General features: G+C 41.9%; 1 protein-coding gene across 3 annotated transcripts in view; it reads left to right on the top strand.

Annotated features, from left to right (window-relative positions):
* Window positions 1–23,972, top strand: part of LOC118218442 (VPS10 domain-containing receptor SorCS1-like) — a 142,466-nt gene that overhangs the window by 87,659 nt on the left and 30,835 nt on the right. For 2 of the 3 annotated variants that reach the window (XR_004763414.1, XM_035401089.1), the window contains exons 5-10: window positions 2,888–2,961; window positions 11,097–11,161; window positions 13,823–13,941; window positions 16,261–16,350; window positions 19,037–19,216; window positions 20,571–20,717. Coding sequence is in view for 2 of the 3 variants with exons in the window: in XM_035401089.1 (XP_035256980.1) it covers window positions 2,888–2,961; window positions 11,097–11,161; window positions 13,823–13,941; window positions 16,261–16,350; window positions 19,037–19,216; window positions 20,571–20,717 (675 nt within the window). In the remaining variant the exon portion in view is untranslated. The remainder of the gene's footprint in view (window positions 1–2,887; window positions 2,962–11,096; window positions 11,162–13,822; window positions 13,942–16,260; window positions 16,351–19,036; window positions 19,217–20,570; window positions 20,718–23,972) is intronic. The other variant, XM_035401090.1, reaches the window with a different exon arrangement.

Raw genomic sequence — 23,972 nt, 5'->3', positions numbered from 1 at the left:
CCGCTGGAAAGCTGGAGGAGCAGGTCAGCTGAAAAACTGGAGGAGCAGGTCAGCTGAAAAACTGGGGGAGCATGTCAGCTGAAAAATTGGAGGAGCTGCTCAGCTGAAAAACTGGAGGAGCATGTCAGCTGAAAAACTGGAGGAGCTGCTCAGCTGAAAAGCTGGAGGAGCAGGTCAGCTGAAAAGCTGGAGGAGCTGCTCAGCTGAAAAGCTGGAGGAGCAGGTCAGCTGAAAAGCTGGAGGAGCAGGTCAGCTGAAAAACTGGAGGAGCTGCTCAGCTGAAAAGCTGGAGGAGCAGGTCAGCTGAAAAGCTGGAGGAGCAGGTCAGCTGAAAAGCTGGAGGAGCTGCTCAGCTGAAAAGCTGGCCAGCTCGGAGCAGCAAGTTGAAAAGCTGCCGCTCAGTTTTGCTTTCTTTTTTTTGTTTGTTGTTTTAGTTTATTGTTTTTGCCAGGAACACATGAGGGGGAAGGGTAAAGGTGTTTGTTTATTCGATTTTGTGTTCGTGAGGGTGTGCTCTCTGTCTCTCCATGTGGCAAACTAAGGTCCACTCCCGGAACTGCCTCATCTCCCTCAGAAGGATGACACACTGGTGTGCGACAGCCAGTAAAGCAGTTAAATTTTTCATGAAATACAAAGTGTGGCAGAGATGCCCCATAGAGAATGATGGCCGACACACAGGAATACTGTATAGTTTGTGCATTACGACAAAAATCTCACTATTTCCTTTATATTTAAAAGGTAAAAACTTGTTTGTAACTACATAAACGTGCCAGTGTCACAGCTATTTGCCTGTCAGGGATCTATTGAATTTGTGTTCTCTTCCAGTGAAAAGAGCAGTCAAAGGTCTGTGTAACAAATTATATGAATTACTTGTCAGACTCTTCTCTCAGTGGATATGGCTGCATTATTGCACATTCACGTGAGGGAAATTCTGCAATTGCCAGATGGCTCAACTATGAGTCACAACAGCAGTGCGCCTATACAGTAGCTGTGCTGAACAGTTAGGAGCTATTAAACGTCCCACCCTAATACATTGAAAGTATTGACAAAGTTGGCAGGTAGGTGATGTTATCCTTTTGGACATTGCCAACTCTCAAAATTATGATGCTACATTTACCTTCTTTTTAAGGATCTACGTCCGTATACCCATACATAGTCATGGAAATTGACGGGCATCATCCAGTTCTCTTCATCTCCAGCAGCTGGTTCATTTCATGTTATTCCTCCGAGCGACAGCTTCCTCTAGCTCATTACTATAGCGTTCCATTCATTCTGCCCCTAATGATCTCTTTTGCACTGAGGTGGAAGTGGGCAGCAAAATCCTAAGCCAAATACATTACACATCTTGTGACACCAAGACCATCAACTTTTTTGGCGTCAAATTTACGTTAAGACCATAATTATCAGCTCGGAATGTTCCCATAATATACACGTTTATTTCAGTTTCTGCCAACCAATCTTTGCTGTCCTGTTCACAAACATGTGATTAGAATGTTCTTAAGTGAACATTCTAATGCTGATGAAACAATCACAACTAGTAATTGAAAGCAATTGAGTTGTAGACTTAGAATGTTGAAAGAAAACATTCCAACAAGCCTACTCTTCAAAGGGTTAATACTGAAAGTACGATTTCCTGGCACCCCTGCCCAATCGCAGCTTGCTTATGGATCCCGTCTGTTCATTACCATTAATAAAATGCTCTCCTTGCGGCAGAGCTGCTTTCAGTTTATGCTGTATGAATGCCATGCGATTGATGGATTAAAAAATGAAGCCTTCTGTGCATTTTTTTCCAACCCTCTTTGCAATGTTGTGGGTCCAATTGATCAGTTTAAAAATATTTTAAAGATTTTTTTTTCCCAGCATGAAATCTAATCAGTTCTTAATGCAATGGACAAATGGACAATAGTAAATGGACAATTACTAATCTGTTTACTAAGTTGTTGCAGCCCTGCATTATATCAGAATGATGATGTCCGGGTCCATTTTTCCAATGGGAGTTGAGGCAAAAGTGTGTCAAACACGTCAAATTGAGACCAAAAAAGCTGGTCCTCTTTGAAAATGTAAGAAAGTTTATTCCCGCACTCCGCCCCCCCTTTCATCCACTGGCACCTGAAGATATCTACCAGAATCAATAACAGCATGCTGCATTAACTGTACCCACTCAGACTACACTAATTGTGCCAGCTCAGACTGGACTATCTGTACCAGCTCAGACTGGACTAACTGTGCCAGCTCACACTGGACTAACTGTGCTAGCTCAGACTGGACTAACCTTGCCAGCTCAGACTGGACTAACCTTGCCAGCTCAGACTGGACTAACTGAACCAGCTCAGACTGGACTAACTGTACCAGCTCACATTGGACTAACTGAACCAGCTCAGACTGGACTAACTGAACCAGCTCACACTGGACTAACTGAACCAGCTCACACTGGACTAACTGTGCCAGCTCAGACTGGACTAACTGTGCCAGCTCAGACTGGACTAACTGTGCCAGCTCACACTGGACTAACTGTACCAGCTCACACTGGACTAACTGTAGCAGCTCAGACTGGACTAACTGAACCAGCTCAGACTGGACTAACTGTGCCAGCTCAGACTGGACTAACTGTACCAGCTCACACTGGACTAACTGTGCCAGCTCACACTGGACTAACTGTGCCAGCTCACACTGGACTAACTGTGCCAGCTCACACTTGGTTTGGGGTGGGACGGGGTATACAGAACTCTTACCATGCAGCGGTCACAATAACGGTGAACAAAGACAGGAAGCTTCTCCAAATATCGTCCCTCATCGCTTCGGTATGATTTCCCGGGTTTGTAAATATTCAGGAGTTCTTGCGGTCGCTGTCAAACCAGCCATGCAAACGTTTGTCTTCTTTTTTCAGCTCTACAGCTCGGTGGAGTTTGGAAGAAAATGGCAGCTTGTACACGAAAAGGTGGCGCCGAATCGATTTTACTGGTAAGACCGAAATGCAGTGACTCCCACGGCGATAAGCAGAGCCGACGTTTGTATACCAAATACACTCTGGCATTCCCCACCTAGGGCACGCAGACAAACTCATTACCTTAGAATAACTAAAAACCAAAAACAAATCATTTTTTCATTGATGATTTGAAGTTTCATTTCAAAAGACTATCATTTCCAGTACAAATTTTTATTTTTAAAAACAACGTTACAAGTATTCACACCTCTGCATTATTGTATAATTACTTGTGGTCCCCATGTGTATTAGAAAATTATTTGTATGAATGTATGCGAGAGAGAGAGAGACTTTGACTTTTGATGTTCCTTTATTGAAACACAGAATTTTTCACAACTACCTTAAAACCTATCACAGCCCCCAATTTACAAATCCACAACCCACCCCTACCTGCCCCCCCCTAAAAAAAAACAAAAAACAAATACAACACCAAAAGAAACCCAATACAATGCCGAACCACCACAGTTAATCTAAACATATCTCCTCTTCATTTACACCACAAACAGCCTTCTCAATACACCACATTCTTGTAAATGTCGGCACATTATGCATAATTTAAAATACTCAAATTCTACTACGAAGCGCGCAGAGACATAACCCCTAAACACCCGCAATACATCTGTGTTCCTACGTGTGACCCATTTTGCAAGTTTTGCCTGCTCAAATAATAAATTTACCAGTACTACAGTATACTGTGGAACCTGTGCCTTGGTCCACGGATACACTCCCCTAAAGAAAAACACACCCCCAGCCGCAAACACACTGTTCTCAATACACAAAACATTTGAGTCAACCTTGAGTCAACACATGACACAAACAGGTGTGACATTGTTTCCTGCAGTGCACAAAATGGGCATCCTATCCCCACCCCAGGATCAACACGAGCCAACCACACCTTAGTGGCCACAGCTCCATGCAGTATCTCCAGGTCTCCAGTCCTCTTAGGGATGGGGGCCTTATCCAGCACCCTCCACCTGTACCCTGCCGCCGTCTGGTCACCCAGCTCATCCTGCCACTGGTGCTCCCTCTTATCCTCTAGAGCCCTCCTGTGGCTGACCTTAACATACCCCACATACAGGTCTTTCCCCTTCACCTCCTGAAACTTCCCCAAACCTGGAGAAGTGAGGGATAAAAGCTTCCCCTCCCCCTCCTGCCACTCCTCTGCTGCTGCTGTCATGGTAACTGTGGGTAAATGGGGAGCTTCCCATTCTGGTGCCTGCTCCGTTCATCCCTCGATCAGAATCCTCTCCAGGACCCTTAACAGCGAGATTAACAGCGTGGATGTCGTGATCTTGGTACTGTTTGAAAGGGTTGTAATTATACTTTGTGCTGGTATATAATTTAATGATCATCTGCATATGTTTATCCATTTATTGGTGCAAAAGCTCAAGTGTATGGATATCATGAGCTGGGTCTACTTCTGTTGACCCTAGACTTTGCTTTAAAGTGCACAAGCCACAGATTCACAAAACAGAAAGTTTTGGGTTTTTTTGTCTCCAAATTGTAAGTTTGATCTGAGCAAGTTTGATCTGAGAATGGGCTGGCCAAGGCATTGAATGCTAGGGCCAAATTTATTTTGTCCCAGTCTAGCAAGTACGGTAAATGCAATACATGACTTTTCCTGTCTTTGCAATCTTAGCTGCCGAAATTCCATGAGCCATTCATACCTGGTCCTCCTGAATGTGTTGCTGTGAATCTGGACTTCACGATAAATCCGCAAGGCTTACATTTCTTTCTCCATTCTTTGTTGGTCCTCTTGTATCTTGTGCACATTATGCTAGTCCTTCGCGCGTCCTCTGCGGTTTGTGAAAGGAAATGTTCAGCATAGGAGAGGATTAAATCAGATATGGGGGCCCCTGCATGTGGAAACAGCAGAGGAGCTTGTTCAGATAAGCAATGCAGGCCTGGCTTAGATGACTTTGATGCCATGGAGGCTGTGGGGATGTGGTGTAGTCAGGGCAAAAGGACTAAGAGGCCCAGATATACAGTAAGGTCCTCAGAGGTACCTGGCCTCTGAGGGAGATTTACTCTAAAGGGAACGACATGAGAACAATTTACTTTTGTTTTGCCTTTTTTGATGTTGGAGTGCCGTCATTCATAAATGCTGACCACATCAATTATTTTTCTTGATGTTTGTTTATTATTATTTGGTATATACACACACACACACACAACTACACACACACACACACACACACACACACACACACCACATATATATTTTATTTAATGTTACTGTTTATGGCACATTGTAATTATGGCACAAAGTGTCTGTTTATTACCTAAGCATTTGGCACAATTAAGACGGGTAAAATGCTGATGTATTGTACCATTTTAATTTAAGTGATGCCACTAAAATTCTCAGGCAGCATCGGTCACTTTTTGCTTTGTTTTAAAAAATACTGATGAACATTATGGGAAACTTGAGTCTTCAAATATAACTTTTTGTTGCATAGCTGGTCCATCCCTGAAGATCTGTCAAACAACTGTGACGATCAAGCCTAACATAATTCTTTGATATGAATAGATTCAGACTATGACCCGTGTCAAGTTGTCTGTGAGTTGATTAGTAGGCCTAGTCCAGCAAGTGTCACTTACTGAATAAAAGTAGTTATGTTCCAAACAAGTGACCAGTAGATACACATCTTAATTCTATGCTGTATATTAGGCAATACATTTACGTGGGTACCTCTGCATGTAAACCAAATACACCATTATGCTGTAATTGTTATGCTGTAACCTCTGCACAGCCAGATACGTATACTGTATGTCCTGGACTATAACAGTTTTTTTTGGGTCTGAGCATACTCTTCCATTAGTGCAGAGCATTAGTTAAACACTCACCTAAGTACTGAGAGCTGTTCATATTTGTTTGTGTGAAGCTTGCTGTCTCAGTCTGTGCATCTCCAGCCTTGCATAATTAGCTTGCTAGCCTAGCCGGAGTCATCGCTATGTGATGGCGAGACGCTGCCCATAGCTGTATTGATGCAGTTGGGTAACCAGGCCAGGGCTAGCCCTGGTGCAGCTGACCCATTAGTTCACACCACTGGGACCTCTGTAGTGGTTTTAGACTGTACCATTTCCCAGTGTAGCCCAGTAGCCAGTGTAGTAATCCTTTTCTGTCTTTGTCTTCTGGCATAAAAATATCCAGTTAGCCTTAATAGCTATTTGTTGTGTCAACTCTGGCCACTTAAACTTGCTAGTCCTCTCTCCCACCACTCTCACCATGTGAAGGAGAACTGTGACTTTGACGGAAATGTCTGTTTCTGCTCAGCTCCATATTATTCCAAAATTAATGCGAGAGTTCACGTCCGCTGCCTGGAGTCCATGACTCACCAGTCAGTTATCCAGCTTTTCCTTTTCAAAGCAGCTGTGACAGAGCCTTGTGATTACAGGTGGGTTTCTCACTGGAGTGGCAGGTATGCCATCCACCATGTTATGCCTTGGTGGGGCGGCATGCCCCATACCTATACAGCACAGAGAGTTTGGCACTTTTCAGGGTTCTCTACAGAAATAACCACAATGACCAGAGACTCTCAGCCCTTACCTTTGTACTTTCTGACATCATCTAAACACACTGAATTCACAAACAACTTCACACCTCCACACAATAAAGCCCCAAACTTAGGGGGATTTTGTCTTTCTTTCCCTTCTTTTTCCTGCCAGTTGCATCATCACAAATGCTCTCCCCATTAGACATTTAGTTGCATCATTTAGTTGCATCCAATAATAACTTTGGATCTTGAAATACCCAATTGCTTGCAGGATACTGAATAAATAAAAATTCAAAATATTTAGGCCAATTAAATAAAAATAGAATTTTACAAACCTATCCAGACATATCTTTTCCCTATTACTGTTCTGTATATTTGTTGGTCAGATAAAGTTCAGCCAAAATAAGTTCAACAGTTCAATTTTCGCATACACAATTTCCTAAACAAAATAAACACCACCACCACCACCCATTTCATTAATGCTTTGAATGCACCCAACCACTGGATACAGACAGTTGTTCAAATATTTAGTGTATCCATTTTTACCATTTTTAAGTGTAACAGTGGAATTGGAGATTATTTCCACTATAAAAGGTATTGGCATTTCACACTTTCATTTTGATAGATACTTTTAATGGCAGGCCTAGATTTTGCAAGTTTTAATTAATGACAGTGCTTTGTACGCATGAGTAACTTTGCATTTTCGTACATTGAAAACAACCATGTATTGCGCCATGTTGATCTTTCTGTCAACACACATACTGCAGCTAGTCGTTTGCCATTGTGTAGCGTTATCGATACACAATGGCAAACTACAGGCGTATTGTTCAGTAAAAACGGTAATTAGTCTAAACTGAAAGCACAGGAGAGATTTGTTTCTGCGTTAATCATTTGTTCAGATGCACCCAGCCTGCAATCTGTGAAATACTGAGAGGACCTTTTCAGAACACAAGGGCAAAATGTGTATGCTTTTGTCCTAAAGCAGTGATCTCAAACTCGTTGCCATGGAGGGCTGTGTGTATGCAGGTTTTCATTCCAACCAATTAATGCTGCCTTAATTGAGTTCAATTACTCATTCAGCCATATGCCTTTAATTGCATTGAAGCACAGAATATAAGCAAGTTTTTATTTAGAAAATGCGGGTCACCATAGACGTTGGGTCACCATTATGTGCAAACCTGCATCCCTAATTCAGCAAATTATTGAACTAATTATATAATCAATATCTGAGGCTGGAATAAAAACCAGCATACACACGCCCCCCCATGGCACTGAGTTTGAGACCACTGTGTTAAAGCCACCCCTTGTGTATGCCGTAATGACTTTAAGAATATAATTAAGATTTAAACTTCGACAATAACTTGTGATCATTTGAAAGCAAATGACAGAAAACATTTGCTGTATTTTTTCAAGCTTAATGAGATCAAATCCGAAATGCTAATTTGCAGCCGCACAATAATATCTAACTCTTATTCTGCCAGACACACGCGGGATGACATTTTCCGCGGGAGTCTTAAATGAATTCTTATCAAGATCACGACGCTGGATCTTGTCATGCTAATGGGAGTGTGAGCGAACGGAATGAATATTACAAACGAATTAGCGGCAGCTGCAGTCTCAACTGCAGACTGTATGCCCCCGCAGTTTCGGTAAAAATGAAAACCCTAATCCGCTTTCCACGAGTGGAAGTTTGGTCACGCGCTTCACTAAATCGCAGTGTGATTGTCGAAGGTGAAGTAATTGTGCATTTTTGCCAGCTTCCCTTGGCGTCGCGTTCCCCTGGTGTTCTTCAGTACAGCTCAGCTTAGGTAGACATGGCCGTGTCCCTGGGTCTTGAAATCGAAAATACAGAATGTATAACATCAGCAAAAGAAAAAAAAAAGAAAAAAGAAAAGCCCTTGTCTTTTTATTCCTTGAGAATGCACTCCCCGTGTTCTCTGGTTTCTCTCCTTTGTACTCGCTCAGCTTTACGCTGGTCTCATGTCTGACGGAGGGAAACTGTCAGGCTCAGTCATTTATAACATCCCAGGCTGAACTTCTTAAAAAGCCGTACTCCAGCGATTCTGGGAGAGCTGTCAAACTGGTAACGAGCTGCGGAGTGAGAGCCCAGAGGCTCGCTTCCTTAGCGCATGTATGCCGTTTATTAAAAGGGATGTGGGCTGCTGGAGCTGGGGAGCTACGAGCTCAAATCCCAGTTGGAGACTAAGCCACTGAAAGAAACCGGGCTGCAAAGCAATTAGGTTGAGGCAGAGTGAGCTTGTGGCTTTTGTTACAGACCGATGCACGAAATCAGGCTTCCTTAAAAAAAAAAAAAAAACTTTTTTTATGAAAACCCTTTCATATGTATGCCATGATTTATTCTGTAGATCTGCAAGTAGTCGTTTGGTTGTTTGACATCCTGGTTGATACATGACAAAAGGGAACATACATGACAATACATACGGATGGCCATTCAAGCACATACAGACTCATTCACCTCTGATCAAAGTGCAGAGGGGAAGGTGCAGTTACCTGCTGGCACTGTTCATTTGTATCTGCTTTAAAAAAGGTGTGATGTCAAAAAAGATGTTCATATAAAAAGATGTTTTATTTCCACCCTGTAGTACCCAATTGCATCATGCTACTGTAGCTTGCTACATTACATCAAAGTCAGTGGACCAATGAGACAAGCTGAATTAGAGAACTTACGTAGCTTCTCTCAGATCAGACTGTACACTTAACACACACGCACACACACACACAGTCCCGTACTGCTATACTTGTGAGGACTTCCCATTGACTACATTCATTTCGTAAACTCTAACCCTAACCACTACATGCCTAACCTTAACCCTAACCTAAACCTAATTGTAACCCCAACCCTAACCTTAAGTCCTAACCCTAAAACAGCCCCTTGAACTTGTGAGGACCAGCAAAAGGTCCCCACCTTGCGTAATTTTCCTCATCTTTCTATCCTTGTGAGGACATTTGGTTCTCACAAAGATAGTATTACAAGTTCACATATGCACACACGCACACACACACACACACACACACACACACACACACACACTGCAGTTCTTCAGAAGTGCCACACGACTATGATAAAAAGCATTATGTGCATACATCATGTCAGTGCTGAATCCAAGGAGGTGTGTGCTTGTTCTTGGATGGATTTGTGGCTGGGACTGGGGTTGGCAGACCAGTAGGGGGCACTGTTCCCTCTGGAACAAGCAAACATGTAAAGTCCCCGAACAGGAGTGGGGGCACAGTTGTAGAAGGGTCCATACTTTTGGATGAGACTAAACTGAAATGCTGAATCATTGTGGTCATTAAAAGATCCTATGACCCCCCTAATATGGCTCTCTGAAAGAATAGGTGGGTTAACCCCAGTGTCCTGGACCAATCCCACTAAGCTGGCTTTCTACAGTTGGCTGCCTACATTACAGTCACCTGGCAGACACCCTTATCCAGAGTGACAAGCAGTAAGGAAGAGGTGTTCTCAGGAATACAAACATGCTGTATCAGCAGTGTGGCACAGAGCCCATTTATAACTACTAAGGGCCTGATTTACTGAGACCTTTAGCAGGTGCAAAACCTTTTAGAACATGCAAAACCAATAACACGACCAATGATTGGTGCAGAACAAATACCATGATCAGTTATTGGACATGTTATTTTTTTTTGTTGATGCTAAAAGGTTTTGACATGGTAAAGGTCTTAGAAAAGCAGGCCCTAAGTGTAATATTAACATAATTTGTAACATAGTGAGAAGAGAAGACATAACCTTTTACATTGGTTCGCCTTCATTATGCAAAAGGAAATCCAAGGAACGAAACAGAAAGGATCCAATCATCCCCTACATCAGCTGAGTTCAGTTGATTTACTTGTTAAATAAAACCGAATAAATAGCAGTAACAAATAGCACATGGGGTTAAATATTTCAATGTTAGCTAGAGCTTTCTGGATAAAATGCTTTCCTGCTACGTAATACAGCCAAAACAAGTTTGCTACCCAATGGAACCATCTTGTGGAGTTGTCATCATTGCACTTTTGTTATGGAATTAAATTCTGTCAAGTTTGCCTTAGTGTGCTAGTGAATTTATTTTAGTATGTTACTAAATGCAGATTGAGTATGGTAAGTGTATATAAAATTATGGGGAAAAGAATGGAAATAGATCAAATGTGAAGTTGCCAAAAATCACCAAAAAGAAACTCAGTGATAAAGAAATTAAGTTGCAACTCTTTCTGGAAAATTATTTGACCTGGCAACGGAGACCAACTGTTTTACCTGCAGTAACTAACTTGAAATATCCTCACAAATACAAAAACCCTTTGAGTTTCTCATTATACATCTCTCATTTTTCAGTTTCAAACTCCACTAATCAAATTTCCTATACTGTACTTTCAATTAATTTCCTTTTCCTTTTCAAGGTGGTTGGGAAGATGTTGTGATTTTGCTCTAATCAAATCCACACCAAATATTGAATATTGTTACCAATAATATATTTACATGTAAGAAATGGAAGCGTTTCTTCCTCCCTTCAACACTTTGGCATTGTGTCTGAATTTAATATATGCATGGGTTCACACATCACTGTAGGACGGTAAAGCTTTTTTACATCTCTGTTTGCCTTTAGGTCTAAAATGGGATTGGACAGCGAGCCTGGCTTAATTCACCTGGAAACCAGGATTTCTGAAGGACGTAAGTGGTCTGCTTCTGGGTTTCACTCCATGGCAAGTGAGGTTGAAACTATGCAAGTATGCAGCTGGTGATTTGGCCTGAGTTTTGACATGCATACAAAAGTGAATGGTCTGCACCTGTGCCATCATAATGCATTTTGAATAGTAATGTATAACAATACGTTTCAGTGTGGACACTGAAATGCATGCATACATTTCATTTTTTAATCTGATTAGATTAATATTTAATCCACAGGAACAGTGCTTCATCTAAATACAGCATACTGTGGATTGGTAATGTGCTTCAAGGGATTTGTTGTAAATTTTAGGCAGTGGTTGACACATTAAGAAAGTGGTGCGCAAGGCTACATATGTACACCTGAGCTGGGTAAAGTACACAGTAAAATGTTCAGAGTTAAATCAACACTTAGAGAGTTTTTATGAGTGCACTACGGCCAGAGTGTACTCAGACTGTCAGAGCAGAATTAATGCTGTAGCCTTTTGCCAAACTGGTAACTTTTCCTCCTATACATAACATAAGACATAAAAGTGAAGTGCAAATGTATCTTGGTTGGCCTGGAGGTACAGCTTGATGACTACCATCAGTTATATGAACCATTTACAGTATGGTCACTCTATTTTGTATGCACATCATGTATAAAACGTATTTTGTCAGATTTCCAAAGTCGGTGGTATTGGCTGTAGGGGGATATAAGTTAACACTGCATCAGTGTGTTCTCCTGTCGAGATGGGAACGGACTGTCCCAGCAGAGTGCATTTCAGTTCATGAACAGGTCAGCATGATCTCATTTATTCCACCGTTTATGTTTTATAGCTGTGACCACACCTGTATTAGTCAAGCAAAGACCTGTGTTGTAAGTGCCTATCTAGAACAGGTCTCATAAAATTGAGATGAAACTAAACGGGACCTCCGGTGAAATTCCGGTGACAGTTTTAATGATATTCCACAAGGCAACACAAATGTATATTCTGTAGGATTTAAAGGGTAAAATGGGTGCTTAAGGTGCACTATGGGATTTTTATAAGACATCTCTTTCTCTGGTGAGCCATAATGGATGCTCAAATGGTGAAGTGTGTTAAAGGGTAAGCACCACATAACGGCATCCCTCAAAGATGTTAGACCAATTAATTTTAGTCTAGAGGTATTTCATTGAATTAAGCTGAAATAGTTGTTAGTATGGCTTCAAATTTGACAAATTGATTACTCCTTATGGAAACACCCAAAGTCACATCAGAAAATTACTTCTGTGATGTGTGATGTAATATGTGGAAGACAAACAGCTTTCCTATTATACCTTTAGGTTGCAAAGATGGCATTATTGTTTCTGAATCAAAGTGACTCAGATGGCTGACTCAGATGAGTCGTTAGAAGACATAATCACTGATTCTGAAACTGCAATACAGTCATTCAGGTTTGAGCCAGAGGTGATTGAAGTTGGAGGATTCTTTCCAAAGCTAACAAAGTACAAGGATATTCGACAATATGAGCTGCATGCTAACAGTGTTGGCACTATCAATGGCTGCAGATACACAGCACTAGCCAGCTTAGCTCCTGCCTAGAAAAAAGCTGGGCAAAAAGATTAAGCGATTTGATCTTTTAGGGCTTAGTTCTTGCCTTTATTTCAATAAAATTATATTTTATACATTTTCTTTTAAATTTAACTAGTGTATTTCATTTTATATAATCTCTGGTGCCTACGCTTTGAGCTCTGTGGTAGATTTGAGGAGGGAATTTAGAGTGTAGACTCTTTTGATGCATTTTCAAGATTTGATTGTCATAATCCATTGTCCCAGTCCATTATAGTTTAGGAGGTAATTTAGAGCATTTATGGCATCATTCATGGACTTGATTTTTACAATACAATCCATTGTGCAAGTGTACCAGTCGGCAAGTGTCCCCTCAAAACTGTCTGTCCTCCATTGTAAAAAAATAATTTATAAACACCTCATTTCATTGGTCATTGTTACCGACCCATTGTTTGTAGCATGTTGTATAAGGCAGCATAAGTGGATACAGATAGCTTTCACTGGGACATATTTATGGAGGGGGAGGCTGTTTGATGGGGTGAGGGGGATTGAGGCTACTGCCTTGTGTATTTTGCTAGATGTATAAAAGTAAGTAAGTTTTTGAAAACAAAAGTTGCATTTCAGTCAAAATTGATCTGTTGATTTGTTGCCTCCCCCCTCCCACCCCAAATATCACGCTTGAATCCAGAACAGGATTGATTACATTTCATTTTCCGTGCATTAATCTACATCACTTCTCTGCTACGTATTAAATATTTATTAGAAATGAGTCAAGGAATGCTTGGGCTGCTTAGCAGAGCTCACGCAGACCCATTCTGTTGTCTGGACAACATAATTGTGATGAAAAAGAGTGTATTAGGGCTGGAGGCAGCTGTGTCCAGCGCAAGAGCCCAATATGTGGCTATCGCTATCGATCGGATCCCTCTGGGGAAGCTCGCGTCGCTAGCTGAGGCTAACGTGCTAGGACGCTTCCGCGCTCGGCCGTGATTGAGGGGAAGGAAAGCAATCGGCCTTTTCTGGACCGCCGCTTCTCCGCGGGCCGCTCAGTGATGCAAATGAGGCGAGGCCTGATTGAATGTCAGCCTGCTGCGCCTCCTCATTGCTAATATGATCATTCACTCCATGTCTGTTGCAGAATCCCAATACGTTACCTGCAAGGTTCAGAACTGCACAGAAGCTAACAAAGGGAAGCCATTTCCCGGGTACATCGACCCCAATTCCCTGGTGGTGCAGGATGAGTACGCATTTGTACAGGTACGCACTGCAGGCACTACATACAAAAGCATGAAGTACACTCAAGGAAAGCAATTTGATTAAATTATTAGAAATTACGTTTGGTATTATTTCTTAATCTGTATTAAAGTTAATTAATGTCCTGTCATTGAACATTAATGCTTACTGAGGGCTATAATTAAAACTATACACATGCAGGTTTTGGGGATGCTACTGTGGCTGAATTAAGGAACTATTGTCGTTTACAGTATGAAATGAGACAAGCAATTAAGAACCGCAAGTATGCAACTGTAGACAGCACCATAGCTAGCACACAATAAGAAAACGAGCAGGCTTAAGTCAAACATACCTAAGGTCAAGCAAAGTTACCCAAACGGTAAAGCCTTTCAAAGTCCCATTACTCCTCTAGAAAGGCCAACGAGAAACGTATGTACCCCATTAATGCAGACTACTCTGACTGATGCTTCCCAATCACCTGACCTACCACAGAGAAATGAGCCGGTTAAGCTGGTCCTTTTCCTGCTGGAGGATTCTGGGAACTGTGACCTGGGCAGTTTCCTACCCAGACTGCACTGCTTGAGTAACTCAGTGCCTGAAATTGTAGTCCTACAAAAGAGCCCTCCGACTCCTGCGTCCAATCGAGCAGCAATGCAGTTTTTCCCACATTGCCACCGATTTAAAGCTTAGGTTTGCATTTACTTTGTTCAGCAATAATGAGCACCATTTTAATTAAATCTCTCAACACTGCAAATGATTCACATCTGTCAGCATGAACAGAAACCGAGTACAACTGCAAGTCACTGTCAGTTTTGGACATGGTCATTAACTCCCCTCTTACATGGATTTACATTACATTACATTACATTTATTTGGCAGACGCTTTTATCCAAAGCGACGTACAAAAATGCATTTCATGATCAAGACAACTACAAAACACAGGTTCAATAATTTAATAATTTTATTTTAATATTTAATAATTTTAATAATATCCAAGTAGCAATTCAAATTAACATGTACAATAGGTGCCCCCCCCCCTCTTCTCCCCTCCAAATACTGTCATAGGGCAGATAATAATCAAGTAATTACATTGATTAAATTTTGTTCTCACAATTAAAATTAATTATTCAAATTAATTTCCTGGGCTAATCAGTTAATGAAGTCCTGTTTCAAACTGCAATTCCCAATTCCCACCTGTGTCAGCGCTGTACATTTGGCTTTTTAATAGTTCCATGGCCGGTGGGGATTGATGTTGCTGCCCTATTGCAGGAGACCGATTCAGGCCAACTGTGCGTTTTGACCTCCGGAAAGGTGCTGGAATGAAATTCTTTGCCGGCTCCCCTGAAACTCAAACGTAGTGCAGGCTGGAATTTGCTTTCTGTGTGACAGGCATTTTTCCCTTCCATTTTCACATCCAGCTTGAGCCATGGGTGTGACTGCTACATTTATGCTAACAGAAGCTTTTCATGAATTATTTCAACAGTACATGTAGCTGTTTTCCAATAAATACATATAGTGTAGATTGCCTTTAATGACTGTCATATAAATTGCAGTCTGTTCACAAAAATCCTCAAGGGCAGGGCAATTCAAACAGATTATAGCTGTAATTTGATAGATTAGGAGAGCTTGCTGTCGCCTACACCTTGCTGATAGGGTCACCTTGAATGGGCCGTGCTTCAGGGTTGTCCTTATTTTCAGTCTACTAGCCTCCATGTTGGAGTCTAGGGATTTTATTTTCTTTTAAAATAATCTCAAAATGCAATGAAATGTTCTCTATAAAGGAATGCGTACAGACTGAGAGTCTTAGTTATTTGACTGACTGAAGTCCAACCGATGCCTGTTCCCTACTGGACTCAGTCAAGATGTGTTCTGCACATTCCCACTCAGTGAAAGAGTCAGTGTGCATGCCTTTTATCAGAGTGCTAATAACTGTGGTCAGTGCTAATAAACCTTTTGATCCTGTGGATTTTCACTAGCTATTAAAAAACTTTTTTTCTTCATTTTGTTTCACGGGGGAGAAGACTTACACAATATTACACTGGTGTCTACGTAAATCTGAGCACTCCAGTCCTGTCAGTCTAAAAGTTAGGGCAGGAAACAAAACGCTCACTCAAAGTTTGAGAAGAAGAATTTGCATTTCAGGAATCCCCCACTGTTAAATCAATTTCCTTAGACTCACAGAAGCGCCCCTGCAACCGTGCAATCAAGCTCAGAACGCGGCGAATATCCACCGCCTCCGTGGAGAACAGCGACGCTCAGGATTATCGCTCGTGATCTCGGCGCGAATGTCAGACGCGCGCCTTGGACAAAGAGCTGAGCAGATTAACTGAATTAATTCCCCAGGTGTCAGCCAGGGGGCAGCCGGTGTACTACGTGTCGTACAAAAGGAACGCTTTCACGCCCATCAAGCTCCCGAAGTACACATTCCCCAAGGTAAGGCGGCCCGCTCCCGAACAATGAAGCACGGTGAGTCTTTCCCGGACGTGTTCTTTTCTGGAAAGGGACACGAGTCACGCACCGGAATAAAGAGGGGATTGTAATACAGATCTGTTCCTGTGATTGCGGTGCACATCTGCAGATCTTCCAGCTGCTCCCAGCCAAGTCCCAGCCCTCACGCTTCCTGTCGAATGTAAAGCTTGGTTCACGCTCGCTGAAAATACACCCCACCGATTTCAAGCCCGATCAGGCTGTCGGTCAGCACTAATTGTCCTCAAGTGCGAAAGGGTGAAGGCTCCCAATTATACAGCGCCCCCCCCCACTCCACTCCAGACCCTTGACCAGGCGGGCCAGGCAAGATTTTTTTGATATTGTAGACCAACTCAGACTGAGGAGCTTAGTGTAAATCGGTCATTAGAAATAGATATTGCTAAAGAATCAGGCTAGCATTTCCTCATATGTGAAACCCACAATCTGTTCTCAGTTCCATAGTGTGCTCACCATCGTGAGGGCTAGGCTGGACCGGTCCTTAAGTCTCAACCTTCATGAGCAGTGACTGGAACTGTCGCAAAACGTGAGCCAAGCTTAACACTGACACAAGACAACATACCGTTTGCTGTGAAAGGATCAAAAACGATATTCACCTGCAATTGGTCAAATATAAGGAATTAATAACGTTGCACAGTGCTGGCAGTAAGTTATTGTACATTCCCCATAGTACAAGCTGCCATTTTTATTGTCCTATAGGGAACTGCTAAATGCCAACAAAGGGTGGCGCTTGAGGAATCATAATGACGATTCCAAAAGACGACACTGTGTCCACTGATATTGAGATATCAGCCAAAAATAAACAAGTTAAAAAAAAAAATTTTAAAACCTTGAATCAGTTAATTTTTTATTTCTTGAAATCAAACTTCATATTTGCCTTCTGTTGCCTTGTTATTGCTTAGTGATTTAGTTACCAGTTCAAGAGAACCAGTAGTCTCTACCAAAACTCTCACATGCAGTGGCACTCAGCCAAACCAGCAAAGAGAAAGGCCAGCTTTTGAGGCCTGTGGCTGATTAACACAGCTGAGCAAAATCAAACCAGCTTCACCCAATCAGCGTCCACCAGTAGAGCAGCCAACATACCCATCCCACCCTGGACATCATCTATTTGACCTGCTGCCCTCTGGCAGACGCTTCAGATCTGTCATATCACGGACAAACAGACTTAAGAACAGCTTCTACCCCGGAGCCATACGAGAACTGAACACTGCCAAACACCGACCCTGACTATTTGGGACCTGCGTGACTATCAGCACTACAATACTTGCAGTTACATTTATAGAACACTGCACAGATGTTTACATTTAAACTGCACCTTTGTACAGATGTTTACATTTCAACTGCACCTTTGTACAGATGTTTACATTTCGACTGCACCTTTGTATATATTCCTAATTGCACTACTTGTACATAGGGCCACTGCAGTTCAGCAAATGTGCAATATCCTGAAGTGCAATATCTCAGCTGCTAATCTTACCGTATTGTATTGTTTTATATCTTATTGTTTTATAGGTTACTGCAAATATATACATTTAATATTTTATTTATACATTTAGCACTCTGAATTACTTTAGCTTGAACTCTGTTCTATTTTTAATTGCTGTTTGTTATGTGTGAATGCACCATCAGGATTGCTACTTAATTTCATTGTACACTGTGCAATGACAATAAAGGAATCTATCTATCTATCTGCCAGCAAGGAAGAGGCTCCTCCTGCCAGTCACAGACCTTGAGAAGATCACTGTCATCGAGCAAAACAGCCAACAATTTTGAGAATTTCAAAAAACGATTGTCACGGTCTGTGTAGCCACAGCTGACCTTAACTATTGTTTTTGCTTTATTTATTCATTTATTTCTTATTTTTATTAAATAGTTACATTTTGTACATACATAAATATCACATATATAATTTTCCCTTTAGTAATTCTGAACCATTTCTGTCTTTCTATATATCGTAACCGAAGAGTTTTTCAATCCTGCTCTGGTCTTTAGCAGCTTGGTGATTCTAGTATAATCTGGCTTGGTAACCCTTGTAGATATCAAAGCCACTGATGCAGTCTGAAGTAGATGAAGTGCAAAAAACACAGAAAATGTTCCTCCGTGCCAAGTACGCTGACAGTCTAATGTAACGAAAACAAAAAAAGAGAAGATATTATTTATGCTTTGCAATAGATTATCCATATATATGGAGACTTGTGAAAATGAGTTTTGATGACAATGATTAATAGGGTTGTGCCCTCTAGAACCGTCTTGTCTAAACTCTCAGAGTGAGTCTTTAAAGGATGTATTAACATTCATAATTTCTCTGTGCCGTGAAAATTAAAACCACGCAACAGCTTTTCAAACATATGCTGGGAGACCGAAGGTCTTTTTGATAAAAAAAGTTAACTGTCAAGTGTCTGCTGTCAGTTTTTTTTAATGTATAACCCTGCGAGTCACTCTTCCACATATGCGAAACTCGGAACACATACCGTAACGGAAGGTTTGTTGGTGTCAGTTTATTTCTGGGATGCACTTATAAACCCAGAATATTTTCCATCAAAAGATGGCAGCTGTACAGCACTCACAGACATTCTCCGCGACGTCGCCTCTCCGACTCGCCTGCTGGGTTGAAACGTATTTATTTTTCCGTCAGGACTTGCACGTGATCGGCACGGACGAGAGCCGCGTGGTGGCGGCGGTGCAGGAGTGGAACCAGAACGACACCTACAACCTGTACGTGTCGGACAGCGGAGGGGTGCTCTTCACGCTGGCTCTGGAGAACGTGATGAGCAGCATGGGGCCCGAAGGCAACGTGATGATAGATCTGTATGAGGTATGCAGCACCGGGGGCCCTGCCGCGCGCGCTAGCCGGCTGCTAGCCTCGCCGCCTCGGCGTCTGACCCAGCCGCTAATGAGCGTCGCTGTCTGAGAAACAGAGCTGGGGTATACAGGGGGACATGACCATCTTTACCTGAGATTACGCTAAGTGTCATTGTGCAGTTTCTGGGGGAAATGTGATTGTGTGAGACTGCTTCTCGATGTCTGTGTGTGTTTGTGTGTGTTTGTGTGATTGAGTGTGTTTGTGTGTGTCTGTGCATGTGTGTGTGTGGGTGTTTGTGTGTGTGAGTGTGTGGGTGGGTGTGTGTGTGTGAGTTTGTTTGTGTGTGTCTCATTTTATCCCAACCCAAAGGGATCTAATTCAATATGCAGTCATTAATAACCACTGTCCCTCAGTATGTGTATCATCACCAAGACATTCCTTTCCACATTGTTTTGTTTGCTTATTATTGGTAGTTTGTGCATTGATTAAATAATCAAGAACACTCCATGAAGTTTCTTCCCCTTCTTCTTTTTGTTTGCTGTTTCTCCTCCTCTCTGCAAATAGTGTGCAACGTACAATCAGGATCACGCACTATTTTTTTTTTTTGACTAATCAGAAATGACCTGATTAGTTGTCGGAAGATGCAACTCAGCCATTTTATCTGCGTAATGCAGCTCTGCTGGCAATTGAGTTGATTAAAAATAATTCACTGATTGTTTTATAAAGTCTAAGTACTTTTTATGCAGCTGTTATTGTTTTGCAGAGATAATTTAACCAGTTTAGGCCAGATGAAAATACATTTCCTTTTTACTTTGACAACCAGGGCATAATGCATCGGATTCAATGTCCAATCCTACATTCACAGAATTTATCTGGCTATATTCAGTCACATTGTTCATTTGACAAGGATATTGTAGCTGACAACCCGATAGCTAACCCTAATCCTTTTACCGCACATCATATGATCTTTAATAACTGCGTTAAGCCAGAAATGTGCTGTAATGCCTCAGTCAAAAGACAGCAGTTTTATGCCAACAAGTTTCTGATTCAGAGGAAAGACTGCCCCCACCTGGTCCACCAACTGCGTTTTTTTTATAGAATTAATTTATATATTTCTTTATTTATTCCCTCAGTTTTTTCCATCTCATTGCTATGCGAGTCTGGCCACAGTTTTAAGCTTTAGTTTGACTAACACGGTGTTTGCGGTAACCGCAGGCAATGCCACTTTCAAGCCTATGACCTCCCGCCACCTCCCCCCACCCCCTCCCCGCCTTTCAACTCAATGGATTTTATAGTGGGGCTGTGCCCTAAATGAATTATTAAATGCTGATGCATATTTCAGCTTTTTCCCCCCCATTTTTCCCAGGTAGCAGGGGTAAAAGGAATGTTCTTAGCAAACAAAAAGCTTGATAACCAAGTGAAGACCTTTATCACCTACAACAAGGGGCGAGACTGGAATTTGCTGCAAGCTCCTGCGACAGACCTGCGAGGAAGCAGCATCAACTGTGTGCTGGTCAGTGTGTAGAGACTGCACCATTATCTGCATGCATCAGTGTGCACAGACTGAACTGTTATCTGCATGCATCAGTGTACACAGAATGCACCATTATCTGCATGCACAAGAGTGCAAAGACTGAACCATTATCTGCATGCATCATTGTGCACAGACTGTACCATTATCTGCATGCATCATTGTGCACAGACTGCACCATTATCTGCATGTGTCTGTGTGTACGAACTGCACCATTATCTGCATGCATCATTGTGCACAGACTGCACCATTATCTGCATGTATCAGTGTGCACAGAATGCACCATTATCTGCATGCATCATTGTGCACAGACTGCACCATTATCTGCATGCATCGGTGTGCAGACTGCACCATTATCTTCATGCATCAGCAGGCACAGACTGCACCTTCATCTCCATGTGTCTGTGTGCACAGACTGCACTATTATCTTTATGCATCAGTGTGCACAGGCTGCACTATTATCTGCATTGCACTATTATCTGCATACATCAGAGTGCACAGACTGCACTATTATGAGCATGCACCAGTGTGCAAAGAATCAACCAATATCTGGATGTGGATATTTATGACTGTAGCAGAAGCTTTTAAAACTGGATTCACATACACATTTGACCCGGTCTCATAAACTCACATCAAAGCAAGCCTCTTTTTAGCTCTAGTAAATTAATAATACCTGTTATCCAATTAATCATGCATCTCAAACTCAAATCCTAGATGGGTTCTGTGTCTGCTGGTTTTTGGTGTGCTTCCATGCTTCTTTTAGCCGTCGATTGGCTGAAGTCCACACGCTGTTTCCAAGACTACATTGGCTGCTAGCTGAAGGAAAGCCACAATAATGGAGGTCTGCGGACATTGCAGACCTCCATCAGAAGAGCTACAGCAAAAATGACAAGAGATAAAAACAACTATTATGGCATGTCAACCAGGGTAGGGATCGATTCCATTTCAATTCAGACAATTCAGGAAATAATTGAAATTCATGTCGTGGAAAGACGTGTCTCCATACTGTGCTATGGAGATTTTTCAATTCATTACTTGAACTTCAATCCATTTTGTGAACTGACAGAATTGCAATGGAATTGACCACAACACTGATGACAGCAAAAGAAATACATAAATAAACTAGCTACAATCCCTGTCTTAGTTGCAAGTATGCAAGTTTTAGTTTTAATTTCAAATTCTAGAGTCATAGCTGCAATATTCTCACTGTTGGAATTTAAGCTTATGCAAGTGTACACTTTAGGCGGAAGTTTGTTAGCGTCAGAATACAGTGCCCTCCAAAAGTATGGGAACAGTCAAGTCATTTTTTTTTGTTTTTGCAGCATACTTGAGGAACTTGGATTTGAGATCAGAAGATGAATATGAAACAAAACTACAGACAATCACCTTTTATTTCATGGCATTTACCTGTGTATCCATTTTAATTTTACAGAAACAGCTGTTTTTGTGTTAAGTCCACCAGTGTTCAACGTTGTAAAAGTAAGATGAGCATAAAAGTAAATCAAAGCAATAAAGTCTAATATCTGGCTGCGTAGCCCTAAATGCAATAACTGCATCTATGACCCACTGACATCACCAATCATTTGGTACTTTCTTTGGAAATGCCTTTCCAGGCCTTCACTGAAGCTGTTTTCAGCTGATCTTTGTTTAGCAGCATTTCTGTCTTCAGTCTCGTCTTCAGCAAGTGAAATACATGCTCGATTGAATTTAAATCAGGTGGCTGAACTTTCCCGAACTTTCCACTTCATCCCATTGATGAATGATTGGGTTGCATAGACACCGACAGCGTGTTTGGGGTCATTGTCTGGCTGCAGGATGTAGTGCCGGCCAATGAGGTGGGAGGAATTTCTTTGTACACAGCCAGACAAAATCTGTCAGTTCACTTCCAAATTCATCCTACTGCTGCCATCATCCATTACATCATCAATAAAGATCAGAGAGCCTGTTCCAGAAGCAGTCATACATGCCCAAGCCATGACACTACCTCCTCCACATTTAGAAGATGCAGGGGGAGGAGGGGGGTGCTTTGGATCATGGGCTGTTCCTTTCTTTCTCAACACTTGTGTCTTTCCATTGCTTTGGTGAAGGTTTGTTTTGGTCCCCTCTGCCCATAAAAACTTCCAGGAGAGTTCCAGAACTCCTACGGCTCGTCTCTGTTTTGTAGCACATTCTAATCTGTCCTTTGGATTACTGCTGCTTTTGAGAGGATTGCATCTTGCAGTGTGTGTAGTGGCTTGTGATGTTTTTACCCCTGCCTTCTGGACACTGCTGGTGATGTCATTGACCGTTGTTTTCGGGTTTTTCTTCTCAGCTCTTAGGATATGTTTGTTACCAACTGCAGTTGTCATCCTTGGCCACCTTGTACAGTGTTTATTTCTGAGTATTTCTTTGTCAAGACTTTCCAAACTGCTGTACTCGATATCCCCAGTTTCTGAGCTCTCTTCTAATGAATTCTTCTGTCCTTTCAGTTTACAGATTGTTGTTTTTCAGCAGTAGTTATAGTCCTCTGGTCTTCACAATGATGTATGTCTCTGACTCGAAATGCAATCTCCGCAGATGAAAACAAAGACAAAAAACCCGAGACTAGACACTCACTGCTCTTTTATGTGTGAACAATCCATGCAATCATTGCAAAAGGAAACACCTGAGCAACAGTTAATACCTGTCAGTCACCCGTTAATTTACTTTTGCGCAGGTGAAAATAGGGGCGCTCAAAAACAGCTGTTTCTGTACAATGTTAAACAAGGTTGTATGCATGCAAACACCACAAAATAAAAGCTGATTGTCTGTACTGTTCCCGTGTATTGGAGGGCACCGCATGTGCTTTTCAGAACACAAATGCGATCGGATTGGGATACGCAGACTCTCTGTTTTGGTAGGGACATGTCAGTCATGACACCCTCTCGCTAGCACCATGCTAATCAGATACCTGCTGGATGGAGGCAGGCTGTTAGTGGAAGAAAAAAAAATCTAATCACCGATGACATCAAACAACACTGTTGAAAAGTCATGTCTAATCAGCGCTCTGCTGGAAACAAAGCTCACTTTTACAAATGCAAGTGTGCCGTGCGTGATTAGCAAGCGGAGGGTGCTTTAATGCCTCAATTAGTTCAACCGGAGACAGTGACTGATGAGCTTCTGATGATCCCTTATTTCTGTTGTCAATGACTGCTTTTAATTTGTGCAAACTCTGTAGAGTTCAGATCCCTTGATTGCTTAAGGGCTTTCAGTGGAAAC

This window comes from Anguilla anguilla, chromosome 18 (genome assembly GCF_013347855.1).
Source record: "Anguilla anguilla isolate fAngAng1 chromosome 18, fAngAng1.pri, whole genome shotgun sequence".
NCBI lineage: Eukaryota > Metazoa > Chordata > Actinopteri > Anguilliformes > Anguillidae > Anguilla > Anguilla anguilla.
Note: the sequence above shows the minus strand (reverse complement) of the source record. Positions and strands in the feature narration are given on the sequence as shown.